The sequence below is a fragment of the Coturnix japonica genome, chromosome 28 (assembly GCF_001577835.2).
Source record: "Coturnix japonica isolate 7356 chromosome 28, Coturnix japonica 2.1, whole genome shotgun sequence".
Classification (NCBI taxonomy): domain Eukaryota; kingdom Metazoa; phylum Chordata; class Aves; order Galliformes; family Phasianidae; genus Coturnix; species Coturnix japonica.
In genome coordinates, this window is record NC_029543.1 from 1,812,728 (window position 1) to 1,827,964 (window position 15,237).

A 15,237-nucleotide genomic window follows, 5' to 3' on the forward strand; every position below is an offset into this window, starting at 1 on the left:
GGGAGCTGTAGTTCTATCCCATACTACAACTCCCACAATGCACCGCCACCTATTTCCGCTTGGTGGCCACTAGTCGGGCGGTGCGACCCGACGGGGCGGGTTCGGATCCCGGCACGGCGCGTTGCGGGCACGGAACGGGGACGGCCCGGTTCGGTTCGGTTCGGTTCGTACACTGAGCGTTCCTACAGCCGTGATGCTGCTCGGAGAACCGGGAGGAGACCACAGGGCTGAGCTGTCCGCACCTACGGGGAAACCGAACCCTCAAAGCGGGACCGGAGGATGCGAAACGGACCGGGAGCGAAACGGACCGGGAGCGGACCGGGACACGGATACAGCCGTCGGGTTACCCCAACCCCAACCCCATTCACATGGATTTATGAATGAGAGACCCCGCCCCTCGGCCCCGCCCCCCCCATCCGCCCATTGACCGTCGTTTCTGCCGCCCGTACCGTCGGTGCCGCTCTCCGGTGACCGCGGCCATGACCCGGAGCTTCGGAACGACTCGTTGTCCCCCACCGCCCACCCGGCACCCACCGCCATGAGGAGCGGGGGACCCGCCGCTTTCGCCGCCTGCCTCGCTGGGGCGCTCGCTGTGTTGGCGGGGCCGGGATCGGGCAGCTCTATCTGGGGTGGTCGGCGACCCCCCCGGAGCTACGGGCATCTGGAAGGAGACGTGCGGTGCCGGCGGCTTTTCTCCGCTACACGGTTCTTCTTGAGCATCGACGGCGGCGGTGGAGTGGAGGGGACGCGCTGGAGGGAGCGGCCGGGCAGTGAGTGGGGTCGGGGTCGGGATGGGTGACGGGGCCGGGGCCGCCCCTTCCTCAATGGGTCCCGGAGCTGAACCCCGACGGCGAGAGCCGGGAGAGCCGGGTCCCATTGTGTCGCTATTTTCCAGCCTCGCCGCTTTAGAGTGGAGTCAGGGGCTGTGCTGTATCTTCCACGGGTCCCGGAGTTGGTTCAGCTCTGTCCGAAGCCGCCGGACCCCTCTGCCCCACGGGCTCAAGCTGGAAGCTGCTGGTGCACTGACACTGCTGTCCTCCAGGGACCCGGTGGCACTTTACCAGCGTCAGTGGGGACCTGGGGGTCTCATCCCCTCATCTAATACCATCAGCAGATAACTGTCTGCATCTGGGGTCATCTTCATCCAGAGTGGGTCTGGGGGGATCCATCCCCATCATTCCCCATCAGTGTCTTGGAAAGGAGTAGGGCTGAGGAAGAGGAAGGTTGGAGAGGCCATGAGTGAAGGGGACCACAGGGTGTCCTATTGCAGTCAGAGCTGCTGGAGGCATTTAGGAGCAGTGCAGGTCCCTGTGAGCAGCCTGGGGTCTGCATTGTATTGCTCAGCCTAATAGAGTCCAAGCCCTGCAAGCAAGGATTCAGTTGGGACAGCACACTGATGAAGTACAACCCAAGAGCACAGTCCACCTATGTCTCACATCAGAGAGGATGTCACCCACCTTGCTGTGCTCAGCTGCAATGGGAAGGAGCCCGGCCCAAGTGGGACAGCAGCTCATGGGGAACCCTGTTGTGGTACCAAGAGCTGCTGGGAGCCCGACCAGGCACGCTGCCAGTTCCCCCACGCCTTCCCTTGGTCGTGTGGCAATAGGACCTGGCAGGCTCCAGGCTGTCACATCAGGCTCACTCTGGTTATTGGAACTGAAGATAACCTGTGCCTGGGTTGGGCTCGGGTTCTGCTCCCCAGCCCTCCTTGCAGCCACCAGCCCAGCCCTACCAGTGGCTGGAATTGGGCTTCCCCTCCTTGTGCCCCACACCTGGAGCCTTGTGATGGGATAAGGGCTGCTTCCTTGGCCCCATACAGCCTGCATGGAGCTGAGCACTCATCAGCAAAGCCTGGCTCTGCCCTACTGAGCACCGGGAATAGCAAAGTGGGGTTATTTTTAGAGAAGCAAAAGTCCTTTGGTATAAATAGCAGCAGCTCCAGACAGCGATAAACTGAGATGGATTTGCAGGCATTTTCTCAACCTTTCCCCACAGCTGCCTGTTAATGGCTTTGCTGTGCTGGGACGTGCTGGACCACACCACATTGTGCTGGTGGCTGGGCTGAACATCCCCCTCAGTATCATCCTGTAGCACTCAGCACTGAGCTCTGCACAGCATTCAGCTTGTCCTTGTGCCATATCCAGCCCCATCCTCTCCCAATAGCATCACAGTGGCCCCATGGAGGCGATGGCTCAGCCTGCGGTGGGTGGGTGAGGCTTTGCAGAAGACCCTACCCAGAGGCTGTGGCACTATATGAGCCAGCTGAAGCCTCTGCGTGTCCTCATCCACATCAGTGTGTTAATGGGGCTCCCCATGTACAGCAGGGATGGGGTCAGGCTGATGGCTCTCGTTGAAGCAGAGGAAGAGGGGGAGGAAGAATCCAGAGAGTTCCTGGCATTGCTCTGGGTGTTTCCACGCTAAAATCTACCTGGTCTGACCACATGCCTTTCCCATTAGCGGCTCTGACCGAGATCCACGGGCTGGGTGCACGCACCTTTAGTCTGCTGTGGGGCCAAGCCCAGGGCTGCTGCATCCTGCAGTCCCCACCCAGGTCCCTATATCGGTGCTGGTCCCAGCCAGGCGAGCAGCACCCCCAGCAATGGGATGGATGGTCTAAGAGCTGGGCTGAGTCCTTGGAGCTTCACAGCCATGTGTTGGGCAGAGGCTCAGCTGCTGATTGAGGGAGAACAACAGTGAGTTGAGCAGGGGGCAAAGGCTGACAGTTACTTCCAGGCACGTGGAGCTGCAGCTTGGCCTTATTCCAGCAGAGCTCTGCTCCCAGGGGCAGATGGGCACAAGGGAGGATGAGAATAAAGGGCAAACCCTCCTGGATGATGGGGTTCTCCCTCCAACACGCAGCCCTTGCTCCATCAGGACAGCATCCATCCATCTGTTCACCTCCCCTGCTCCTGCACCGGGTCTCAGCGGCACTTTGTGGGGTCGACGGTCCCTTTGTGGGCAGCAGGGGAAGGGTCCATCCAGGAGGTGGCCCATCCATCTCACAGCATCACTTCTATGTCCCTCAGGCATCGTCGAGATCCGGTCGGTGCGTGTCGGCGTTGTGGCCATCAGGGCGGTGCACACCGGCTTCTACCTGGCCATGAACAAGCGGGGGCAGCTCTATGGGTCGGTAGGTCAGGCACTTCAATTCAAGGCATTGGAGGTGCAGGGCAAAGCCGGAACGGGGTGGGGGTATCCTGCACCTAGTGGGGCTGGTACCCATATTGTACCCCCTACATCCCATAAGGGATGGCACCTGCGGAGCCCTCACCCTGCTCACCCCCCTTCCCTCCTCTATCAGAAGGAATTCAGCCCCAACTGCAAGTTCACGGAGCGCATTGAGGAGAACGGCTACAACACCTACGCCTCGCTGCGCTGGCGGCACCGGGGTCGCCCCATGTTCCTCTCTCTCAATAGCAAAGGGAGGCCGCGGAGAGGGGGCAAGACGAGCCGGCAGCATCTCTCCACTCATTTCCTCCCCATGCTCGTCAGCTGAGCCCCGCAATGTGGCTCCTGGACTGTCCTGTAGTCCCTCCCCTGGAGGGGGGGAAGGCTACTTCATCTATGTACATATCTATCTATATTGCTATTTATTGGTTTGTTTTATAAGTCAGTGCGTAGAGCCACGCTGGGGCTCTGCTTGGTGTCCCTCTATGTGTCCAAAGTGAGACACACACACCGTGAATGGAAATGCATCCCATCCTGCTGACAGCATCTCTGCAATGGGGAGAGCAGCTGTGGGATGTGTTTGGTGTCTGAGCACTCGTGGAAATTAAAGCTGTGTTCATGGCAAGGGGCAGCAAGTCGTGGCAGTGCGATGCTGGTGCTCGTGAGCTCATTCAGGTGCTGCCCTGGGTTGTGAGATTATAGACCTTGACATCCATCCTACCCTACAACTGAGTGTGTGGGTAAGGACATGCTCAGCCCTAAATCTAACCTTAAGGAGAAGCAGCAAGTGGTGTTTTAGGGATGGAATAAGTGGAAATGGCTGTGGGAGGGGAGAGCCCTGGATGTCAGGCTGCTGTGGGGCGAAGGTGCATGAAGTGAGATGAGGGAATGGCACAACTGCATCCCGGATGAGCATCCCCTGTGGTCCCACTCCATTCCCTTCCAGCAGATGGGGATGGAGCTGGGTACTGGGAGGTGATTCTGAGAGCATCACAGCCAGAAATAGTGCCCGTTCCTGCAGTGCCTGCTGAGCATCGCTGTGAGAGGCACCGCAGCGTGGTCACTGTGTCACATCAGATGTGAGCGATGGCCCGAGCTCAAACCACCAAACTCGTTCCATTTCTTACCAAACCAGCTCCCAACGAGCCTGTGGCAGGAGGGAGCAACCGCTGCAGCAACTGCTGGGACTGCAGTGGGCACCAGACCCCGACCCCAGGAGCTGCAGCACCCATATGAACCCACTGCATCCATTTGAAGCCCACCTCGAGCATCTCACACAGACCCAAAATGCACCAGGATCTCCTGCCTCTGGGATCTATCACCACCTGCTCCTGAGCCTGGGATCCCAGCAGCAGAAGCTCCTGGCTCGACCTCTGGCTCAAGATGAGCCCTTACCCTGATATACCAGTCCTGAGATAAACCCTTGTCCCAGAGGCATCCGCCTGCGAGATCAAAGCAGCTGCAGCCTGGTTGAGCTGGCAGAGCCAATGACAAAAACATTCCAGGGCAATGGCTCAGTGCCTGCAGTGCCTCCTCACTGCCAGCCCCCATTTGGCAAATGGCACTGCACTGTTTCCTCCAGCAAACCTTCCCCTTTTATTCTGAAAGGCTTCAAGAAATGCCACACCGCCTTCCCCCTCACTATAAGGAGTTACAGCCCTTCATAGGAAGCTCTGGGACGTGGGCAGTTCTGCTCAGTGCTGGATCCTCATTGATTTACCCCATGGTTCTGCCACCGTGAGCCCATTCTGTGACAGCAGCAGGGCAGAGTCCGGCTGTCCCTGCAGGGTCAGCAGCTCCTCCATGCCTTTTCCTGCTGTGCTCCCATCAGCCACATCTGAGCTCCTGCATTTGAGTCATCAAAGAGACAAACAAGTGCAAGAGCTTAAGGTAGGCGTTGGGACAGCTGGGTCACCAGCACACAGCTGCATAGGGCAGGGGCAGCTGCCTGTAGCTGGCACTGCACAAGGCTGGGCTGCCCTTGGCAAAGCTGGCCCAGCTCTTTCTATGCTCAGCCACCAGGAGACCCAGCCTTCTGGATATGCATCCATCCCAGAATAGCATGGGTGTGGAAAATAAGACCACAACAGCATTCCCAAATCACCTGATACAAAGTGTGGGCTGCACAACACCTCCACCAACACCAGGATGAGGGAGATCCATCATCTGCCTTAAATCCCTGCAATAGAAGAAGCAGCAGCTCATAACTCACACAGCCCAATGCTTCCCAAAGCACTCACTGCATGGTGACACGCAGCAAGGAGTCTGGTTTGTCCCCACCTCAGCCCAGGTAAGTCAATGCCACCTCTGGTCACATTCTTCTCATTCTCTGACCCACAGCTCTGTCACAAAGTGTCAAACACACACCCAGGTATTTCGTCTCTCTCTCCTTTTTTACTTTTAATCAGCTGTATTTTAAGTAACTTTGAAATACATTTTTTCTCTCTCTCTCTCTCTCTCTCTCCTCTCCAAAACAAAAAAATCTTGTTTTTCCTGTCTATTATTTGATCACAATGAGATTTGGCTGGTCCTTGCTCTGATTCACACCCAGTCCTGATATTAACAGTGGGGGAAAAAGAATCTATTCAGAACTGCAACGGGGAGATGTAAAAAATACCAAAAGGACCAGGCAAGTCTGTTTGTTAGTCCCAATCCTGCAGCCAGCCCCTCAACAACCCATAGGCTGATGATGCACATAGGGGTATTGGCCATATTGAAGCCTGGAGCTCCCAGCATAGCTGCATTCAGTATGCAAGGAGGGCTTGGACAAGCCCAGCCTGCCCTTGGGTGAAACCAGGCTGCTCAACACAGCAGTCTCTGGAGACCTTACCCTGTAGTATTCCTTAAAATCATGCATAACGTCTCATTGAGCTGAAACGTCCATTTATTTCAACAGCAGTAATAATTTAAAATTATAAAAACCCCCTTTTTTTCAGTGTTGAGTAGCGGAAGGTTGTAAAGAAAAAATGGGACTCGAGATGAAGGGGAAGGGGAAGGATAAACGGGGTCTGTTTCAAGAGTTCATTTGCTCAGTGACAACTATTTGCCCTCCCCAGCTGAAGATGCTGGGAGGGAGGCAGTATCATTATGCTTTCATTCTTAAAAGATTTCAATCTCCAAAGCAGAAGAGATGATATCTAAGGGGAGGAGGAGGAGGAGGAAAAGCAATCAAATAAAAAGGAATCTCAAATTCAAGACCTTACAAACAACCTTTCCGTTCCGAATTGCAACCACCAGCTCGGTGCTTTAGGATTCCCCATCTGTGGAGCACTGCAGCCTTTTTCACTGCAATTGGTAAAAGTCCACGTGGCAAAGGGATGAATTTTATTAACAGAGCTCTTTCCCCATGACAGAACTTGAGGCTTCTCATCTCTGAAGGATCCAGAGTCTCCGTGTCTTCAGAACTCAAAAGGGAATTCTGGGGGTGCTGCTTCCCCCCCCCTTGCTACCCTCCCCTTGCTCTGCTCTGGAAGCCCCTTTTGCTGCTTATGTTGGCTGGGGAAGGAAGGATAATGGACAGGGCCCCAGGGACAGAGGGTTGGATTAAGATTCATGAGTTGTTCGATGAGTTTTCGTTACTTGGTGAGCTGGAAGAAGAGGAGGAGGATGATGATGAGAAGTTCATCCCTGTGAGTCCAGGGGGGTTTGTAGCAGTGTTTTGTCCACTGAGGCTCTTCCGACACACAGGACACGTGTCATGCTATGGAGAGCAGACAGAAAGCAAAGCATTCATAAGGGAAACTGGATTAGAAACCATACAGGAGAAGCTGTCAAGGCAAAGGACAAAGATTACACTCCTGTTCATGCTTAGGCCTCATCATGAGGGTGTAAAAAACATTCACAAAGCAGAGAAGTACCACCAGAAAACATCCAAGTGCTACAAAACCCAAGAGAGCCACACAAGAAGGCACTAACCTGCTCCAGCCAAGGGACTATACAGCTGTTGTGGAATAGGTGATTGCAAGGTAACTGTCGGACATTTTCCCCAACTGTATAGTCTTCTTTACACACAGGGCACTCTAACCCAGAATCTGTGTTGTAAATGGAAAGCAAAACACAGCTGAAGAATCAAGCAGAAAACAAAGTACCTGATCACCCTGAGAAAGTGACCCCATCACCTTCTCCCTTTACCCTCCCAAACAGCTCTTGTGGTTTCTGTCTGCTTCACTGCTTCATCTTTGCAAGGGGAAAAAGATGCTGCTTTGTATTCCCTACCACCATTGTTACCCCTTTCACTGTCTTGGGTTTGCAGTGCTGTTCCCTTCCTCACAGCACCGCCATACAAAACATGTTCAATGAACTGATGCACGTACGCATACATGTACCTGTAACAAAGCATCCAGTGTTTGATTTGGGTCTCTTCAACCAATAAACTCTCATCCAGCTCACAGTAAAGCCTGGCAGAGCTGTCAGCACATCCCAGCACAGAGCTGCAGCCCTGCCCATCAGCGTGCATGTGCTTTTTCAACTCTATTCACACTGAATTCTTTGGACCAGACAGTTTGCCTCCCCAGGGCAAATCCAACCAGTCCACTCTGCCCTTTCCTTTGCATAAGTATAACAGAGAGCAATAATTCCAGCTTTCTCCCCACATTGAGCTGTTTTAGACCTCAAAGGTGTTAACAGACTAAGTTAAAAAGCGCAAGAAAGTGTTAAACAGAGCTTTTCACAGACCTCTTTGTGAACAGTTCGCTGGAAGAGATATACACACCTACGTGTTCCTGTGTGATCTGTACCGTGGGGAGGGCCTGGATCTTTTCTTTGTCTGCTGGTGGTGGTCCAGTGTTTTCAAACTGATTTAGTAACTGAAAAAACAATAGGCCACAGAAAGCAGAATGATGTGAGCTCAGCAGCATGCAGAAATCTCTTCATTTACCAATCCAGGGCACTTGAATCCAGCCTCCCCTGTGCTATGGACCTCATCTCCCATCCCACACCTACAGTGGTTTGTTCCTGCTGCAGCACAACAGGTGCTGACAACTTAGGAAGAACCTGGGAGAACCCCGAGGCTCCATTATAGCGCTAATTTTACCTGTGTAATAATTGCATCCAGGCCGTTAGCACCCCAGGCATAGTCCATTGGATTTGAATGCAAGACTCCCCTTTAAGAATAAGAACGACAATTAAATACAGGCAGAAGTATGAGCAGAACCTCACAAGGAACAGCTGAGCTTCAACTCACCAAGGACCAAGTCCTAAGTTTGGTATTGTTGTAGGTGCAATAATTCCATTGACCAGCTGCTGAATGATTCTGAAAGACAAGAAAACCAGGATTAAACAGGAATCTGTGTCTGCTCATTCCTAGCTCAGAAGTCTGACTGGCTCTTCATTGACAAAGAGAAGACTGAAGGCTTTATCCAGATGGAAGTTCTGACAGAAACAGTAAGAGTGTCTACAGGATGCTTTTAAAGGAACTGAAGTCTTAGTTTCTAGAGGTTCATGTTGTTTTTTCCTCACAACTATTAGGATATTTTTGCAATATCCAGCGATGACCAGGAAATGCTTTCTTAATGTGTGCTGGAGGGTCAAACCTCCCAGCCTCACTGCAGCTTAGGTTGATGTGCTCAGGTAGAAAAGCCCCTAAAACTCAAGGCGAGAGCTCATCAGGCTGAGCAGAACCCTGACCATCCAGAAGCATTAACTCACAGAGGACAGAGCTGGGCATGCAAGCAGAACACTCACACCACACAGCTGTACCTATGAGCAACCTTACGCATTAAACAGAGGAGGAAGAAACAAAGGATGATTTGCAGTGAACTCATCAGTGGAAAAACAACAAGGCTTTCTGCACAAGAGCCCCAATAGCTGTTCTTACCCCTCCAGTGTGGGAACACCCTCGTGCCTGCCAGCAGCACGCCGTGTGGCAAGACGAGCCCTGGGCTGCCTCGCTCCGTACCGGTGCCGGGACTGATGCTCTCTCTCCCTCCTGTTCTCAGAGTCTCTGTTGTCTTCTGACTGAACATTGGACCCAAATGGAATCTCAAAGCCATCATCAAAAATCCCAAAGGCAAACTGGCCATAGCCCTGTGGCAAAGTGAACAAGTGCTGATCCACGTTCTGGAAGGGAGAGAATTTGAGAGTAGATTGTGATGAGAACAGAAATAGATCGACTTTGCAGTCTTTCACCAGCCTCTCAACTATGACTTGTATCTTCAGAGCCCTCGCTTGATACAGGTGCCCAGTGCATGCTCAGAAGTAGCTGAAGGAGGAACAGAAACTCAGACCTTCCCTGGTTTCTCTGTAGCTGCTGTATGCTACTGCATAGCAAAATGCCAGCCAGCTCTCTAAATCCCAGCTTAGCCCCCCCCCTCCCCCCCACATAACAATATGAAGCTGCAGATGATGGTCCTATCAAAAATATTATGTGCAGAGATTTCAGGAGCAGCACGTGGATGCCATTAATACCTCCTCCCCCATATTTAGTCAAAATCGAGGGAACATATAAGCAATACTCTAATGGAAAGACACATTGATTCAATGGCAAGAGAGAAAACCTTTGAAGAGAGAGACGACTTACCTCAAAAGGATGCCTATTCTGATCACTGGTTGATGCAGAGGTGCTAGTTTCGTTCTCGGTGTTCCTGAGAAGAAAGCAAGCATTGCTAAGTGTCAGGAGGGTGTTGTGAAAAGATTTTCCCAGCAGAGGGAATCGAGGGACATGAATTTGACCCAATGATGAGCAAACAGCAAAGCTGCTCCTAACAGCACACAGGAAGTTAGTCAGAGCTGAAAGGAGCCACAGAGGTCAGCTCACCCGCCCTTATGCTCTGGACCTACAGAAGTCAGTCTGCTCTCAGATGTTCCTTTTCTCTTTGGAATTCCTATTTTTCACTCCCTACAGCCCTCATCGCTCACATCATCAGCCGTCATTCCCCACCCTTTTAGATTCCAGTTTAATGAAGTTAAGGAAAAGTGACCTATCCACCAAGCAAAGATTCCCTGCACAATCCACCTCAAACAAGTCAGCTGGTTCCCTTGGGCAACAAGATTTAAGGTACAAAACCCTGACCACTATGACCCAGATGTTCTTAAGTCTAATCCTCAATCAAAAGAACTTCTCTATTGCAGAAGCATGTGACCGAGTGGGGAAAAACTCTTAACGCCACTGGAACGCTGGAAGCACTTAACGCTGCTGCAAGGTTTCCTACTCAGTATCCAGGTCTACACTTTGACATCACACATAACAAAACCCAAAAGGTTCAGCAATTAAGAGACTCTCTCTAAGATCACAGAGAGTCACCAACATAGGAAGGATTATCCAGGGTTGATTTTCCACCTCTGGGTTGGTGCAGTGAGACAAAACATCACCTTCTCTGTGCAGAAACCTCAGTCTGTGAAGACCATCCTAATGCCAGCTCTGAGAACATGCAACTGAGACACATCCCAAGCTGTGTGTGCCAGCCTGACTCTGTGCTGTTCAGTCTGACCACTGGCAAATGCATCTGAGACATTCAGACACTTTTACTCTTGTCTGTTCTGACACTGTGGGAGAGCAGTGCCACTTCTCAGTCGTCAGTAAAGCATGTGAATACAGATCTCAGCTGCTTCAGTGCAGAGTCTAAAGTCTCAGTCAAGGTGTAGTGCTACTAGTACTTCAAACCATGTTACATACAGCCCCCATTTTGCAGATTTCTCTTCTTGGAGAGCAGGAATAGAACTATAAGGGGCCTACAAAGATCAAGTCCAACTGCCAAACCTCTTCAGGGCGAACACAAAGTTAGGGCCCATGATGCCCCACCTGAACTTCCCCAGCACACCTCTGTGCTGCTCCCACGCATCCCACTGTTGGTGAGCAGGGAACAGATGTCCCTCAGCTCTTCCCCAGCTGCAGAGAGCAGTCAGGTTGCTTCTCAGCCTTCTTTCCTCCAGGCTTGACAACCCAGGCATGCCGAGCCTCTCCTCACAGCACATGCCTGTCAGCCCTTCACCATCTCTCTGGATGCATTCAAGCATCTTAATATCCTCTTCACGTTATCTCTGCCCTGATGACTCAAAGGAAAGTTAAGAGCTATCACATGCCATGAGGAATGGCTCTGACACCTTTTCCTGTTTGTTTTGAATCAACACAACATTCCTCCAGCTGCCCTTTACCACTGCTGACTTACCAGCAGGCTATGCATATTAAGCACTACATAACCACAGTAAAGAAAGACAGGCCAAATGTTGGCCAGAAGAACTAAAACCTGTGTAGTATGTGACACTGCAGATTGGAGGCACCCTAGCAATGGACTCTGAGAGCAGCACCTTACCTTGGCTCTTCAGGAAGTTCTTCAATAAAACCAGATTCACACCGTGGGCAAATGTAGTCCTAAAGGAGAAGAAACACAATGAGAAAAGCAATCAGTTGGCAAAACCCACATTGTGATACAGAGAACACCACCAGGTATGAAAGCCCCCAGGAGCCCACCACAGGAAAGCCATCCTGTAGCATCTTAAGTAGCAGCTTTACCTTGTGGATTGGATGCAGTATGTCGTATTTCTACCCCGTGGTGACCCCACAATTCACTTTTACTGCACAAATAACCAGATCAGCGAGGCAGTCAGTCTGAATCCCCCTAGATCACACCAATCTTGTACTTGTGAGGTAGGGAATTCTACCCAGATTAAAGATACTTGACTGAGTAACCACGTAGACAGAAGAACTCCACTCACCACCTGGTTGGGCACTTCTGTAACCCAGCTTTAAAACCCATTTGATTTTATTTTAAGGGTAAAATTGGTTTAGCCAGCCAAACCATTCTACAGATAGAACAGAGATACTGTGAAAACTATATTAAGAAGTACACAGGGTAACAGTATGACTTGGCACAGACAGCAAGCAGAGGCTGCAGAGCCAGAAGGACCCCAAAACCACCCATCACCCCATCAGGAAGGGAAACTGTGAAGCCTGAACCTGCTTTGAACTTGGATTTATGTAAGATGTGGATAATACTAATTGATCCCCGGTACAGACAAAACATGAGGTAACATGTGATGCAGTTCAGAGTGAAGTAAAAGCCAACCCAGCAGCTTTCCCAGAAGGGGAGCACTAAAACACTGCCCTTTAAATATCTCTGTGTTTGTAGGGCTTCTCCCCACCACACACCCCCCAGGAAGCCAAAGCATCCTAATGAACAAGACAAGGAAGGAATCAAGCTAATTACAAGAGCGTTCTCACTTAGGAAGAACTTAATGGAAAGCTATGGGGGGGGTTCCCAGAACTCGAAGCTTGAGGAGACACAAGTGGGTCATTCTGCAGCACACAATAGCAGAATGTCACACTCCCACGCTCGGTGCTCATTACAGAGAGCTACTGCCACCCTTGTGGCTTTTAATGCTGAAGAGTGAATGTGACAGAATAAACAGCCTGTGTATTCAGGGCAGGATTCCTCAAGAGTTTGCTACAGTCACTTCTCCCCCATTCCCCCCACCCTCTCAACTCTTGGTGTTGGTAAGGAATCTATAGTTTGTGAGCACACCTGCAGCCAGAAGGAGCCCAGAGCACTTCAGCTCACCAAAGGGAATCACTTGGCTGTTTGACACAAGGCAGCCACATGAGAAGTGACACCACACGGCACCACTGAGTCACAAGAGGAAGCGACAGATGCTGCACCCAGCCCCAAACTGAGCTGTCATGGACCTGAGATACACAAGGCCCCGTATAGAAACTTCACACCCTTGCTGCTGCTGCATCCGAGTTATCCTAAGGCACAAAGCAAATTCAATGGGTTCACAGGAAGAGGAGCTGACAGCAATGTGGGCTTTGCTTCTCAAGGCACAGAAAAGAGATGAAATACAAAAGGCAGCAGATCCACTCAACCCTGTTTCTGTCCACCCAGCAAGATAAGGAAGCAACAAACACCCTCCAGTTCCATAACAGAGAAGCTGCTGCTCCCTCCTCTCTGGGCAGGGCTCCTTAGGATGGCAATTATGAAATAACTCCGTGTAGAGAATTTACACAATGTTTGATTTCAAGAGCATTTCTGCACCAAATCACCAGCATAAAGGAACTCCTGCACACACAATACAGGAAAACACATCAATTATCCCTGCAATAAGCTCTTTCTGGTTTATTTTTCATCATCAGGATAAAATATTACGCTCGACTGTGATTCTGTGACACACTTATGAAGTCAGTCGTGCAATTCTCTCACCTCTCCCATATAAGGGAGTTGCATGGGGTTGTTTTCTCTTTATTTACAGGCTCTGAATATAGAGATCAGCAAATTCCTTTGCAGCTGGAACAGCACAAACGTCACAGCTCATTGTTTTTCAGGTTGTTTGAATGAATCCTTCCCCAGTGCATGCAATGCTACCTTCAGCAGCAAGGTCTGCAATTGGAAAGTGAAACCAGCAAGCTGGGATCCCAGAACAAGCCCAATAACTGCTCACAAGATCTGCCATCAATGACATGAGCTGTCAGCTCCCTGCCAGAGCCTGATGCTTGCTACCAGATGTGCTCTGCTGGCCCAAGCCCAACACAGGGCATTGGAACACAAAGAAGCGGCTCCTGCTGTTGAATTACAGCCTTTCAGCTCCGGAGCCACTTTCTCCAGCCCGGTTGTTTGCTCAGTAATCAGCAGCTTTGTCTTCAGATTCAAACACACGTTGCTCAATAGCCACCAAGGCCCAGCCTCACCTAAGCACTGAGAGAGAGCAAAGAGGACAGAGAGCATTTCCAACCCAAATTCACCCCCAATCGAAGCAACCAACCACGGTAAATACACACATGCAGGCACGACGGCGGCGACTTTAAGAACGCAATGAATGCTTTAAAACTAAAAAGCAATGCCTTGCTCTCACAAGACCCTATGAAACGGTTCAGGACAGACTCAGTAACGACTGTGGAATCCTGGAATCAAAGCCAACGCTCTGCAGCAGCCCCACGTCCACAGGGGCTCCGTGTAGAGCTCAGCTCCCACCCAGCCCGGCCTCCAGCACCGCCGTTGTCCCATATCTCCGGTAGAGACCCCAGGGAGACCCCAAAAGGCTCCAGAACAACCCGAGGCCTCGCTCAGCTCAGCGGGCCCAACACACAACCACACTAAGGCCGGGTGCTTAGGAAGGAATAGGGGAGGAATAGGAGGGAAGAGGGGAGGGAGGAGGAAGGAAGAGGGGAGGAAGAGGGGAGGAAGAGGGGAGGAAGAGGGGAGGAAGAGGGGAGGGAGGAGGAAGGAAGAGGGGAGGGAGGAGGAAGGAATAGGGGAGAAAATAGGAAGGAATAGGAGAGGAAATAGGAAGGAATAGGAGAGGAAATAGGAAGGAATAGGGGAGGAAATAGGAAGGAATAGGGGAGGAAATAGGAAGGAATAGGGGAGGAAATGGGGGAATAGGGGGGAATAGGGGGAATGGGGGGGATAGGAGGGAATAGGGGGGAATAGGGGGGAATAGGGAGGATAGGGGAGGAAATTAGGGAAGGAATAGGGGAGGAAATAGGAAGGAATAGGGGAGGAAATAGGAAGGAATAGGGGAGGAAATAGGAAGGAATAGGAAGGAATAGGGGAGAATAGGGGAGAAATGGGAAGGAATAGAGAAAGGAATAGGAAGGAATAGGTTAGTCAGGGGTCCCTCGTTCCCTCCCGGCCCTGCGCCATCCCCTCCCCCCCCCATTGCCCCCAATGGCCGCAGCCCCCACCGCCCCTCACGCCCGGCCCCCCACTAGGCCTCATCCCCCACGTGCCCGTCCCTCGGGGCTCTACCCGCCCTAACGTTGTCCCGCTGTCCCCCCCCGACACCGTTTCGCTCTCTCCCGTTCCTCCTCGGACTCACGGGCAGGCGGGGAGCGATCTCGGCCGAGCAGCAATGGCAGAAGAAGCGGCCCGGCTGAGGGGAAGCCTCCGCCATCTTGCCACCCCCCCCCACGCCGCCCCGCCCCACCCGGCGACGCACGGAGGAGGGGACGGTGGCCGAGAGGGGACAAAAAGGGACGGAGGTAGAAACGCGCGGAGTGGGCGGTGCTAATTAGAGGGGGCGTGGTTTATTGGGCCATTCCCGTTCCAACTCTGTCCTTTTCATCTTGGTCATAAAGCTTAATGGGATGGGATGGGATGGGATGGGATGGGATGGGATGGGATGGGATGGGATGGGATG

At 52.0% G+C, this 15,237-nt stretch overlaps 2 protein-coding genes across 3 annotated transcripts; one reads left to right on the forward strand and one right to left on the reverse strand.

Moving 5' to 3' along the window:
- The first annotated feature begins 76 nt into the window (after window positions 1-76).
- FGF22 (fibroblast growth factor 22) lies at window positions 77-3,803 on the forward strand. 2 transcript variants are annotated; one of them, XM_015886365.2, is made up of 3 exons: window positions 82-770; window positions 3,027-3,130; window positions 3,302-3,803. In XM_015886365.2, exons 1-3 carry the CDS (start codon window positions 539-541, stop codon window positions 3,494-3,496), a joined length of 531 nt encoding a protein of 176 aa, XP_015741851.1. In that variant the 5' UTR covers window positions 82-538; the 3' UTR covers window positions 3,497-3,803. The 2 variants fall into 2 exon arrangements, with proteins under 2 accessions (XP_015741850.1, XP_015741851.1); XM_015886364.2 differs by having other exon boundaries at window positions 77-770; window positions 3,027-3,803.
- A 2,231-nt stretch (window positions 3,804-6,034) lies between these two features.
- On the reverse strand, window positions 6,035-15,048 carry RNF126 (ring finger protein 126). Its single transcript, XM_015886354.2, has 9 exons — window positions 14,917-15,048; window positions 11,418-11,476; window positions 9,686-9,749; window positions 8,984-9,225; window positions 8,351-8,419; window positions 8,201-8,270; window positions 7,880-7,973; window positions 7,084-7,199; window positions 6,035-6,868 (listed from the first exon to the last, which is right to left on the reverse strand). Exons 1-9 carry the CDS (start codon window positions 14,989-14,991, stop codon window positions 6,719-6,721), a joined length of 939 nt encoding a protein of 312 aa, XP_015741840.1. The 5' UTR covers window positions 14,992-15,048; the 3' UTR covers window positions 6,035-6,718.
- Window positions 15,049-15,237: the final 189 nt, after the last annotated feature.

Coding starts and splice junctions, on each gene's coding strand:
- FGF22 (XM_015886364.2), top strand. CDS start 539: ATGAGGAGCGGGGGACCCGCCGCTTTCGCCGCCTGCCTCGCTGGGGCG. Junction 771..3,026: donor CTGGAGGGAGCGGCCGGGCA/GTGAGTGGGGTC, acceptor TATGTCCCTCAG/GCATCGTCGAGATCCGGTCG.
- RNF126 (XM_015886354.2), bottom strand. CDS start 14,991: ATGGCGGAGGCTTCCCCTCAGCCGGGCCGCTTCTTCTGCCATTGCTGC. Junction 9,226..9,685: donor AGAATAGGCATCCTTTTGAG/GTAAGTCGTCTC, acceptor TCTCCCTTCCAG/AACGTGGATCAGCACTTGTT. Junction 7,200..7,879: donor GATCACACAGGAACACGTAG/GTGTGTATATCT, acceptor TTTACAACACAG/ATTCTGGGTTAGAGTGCCCT.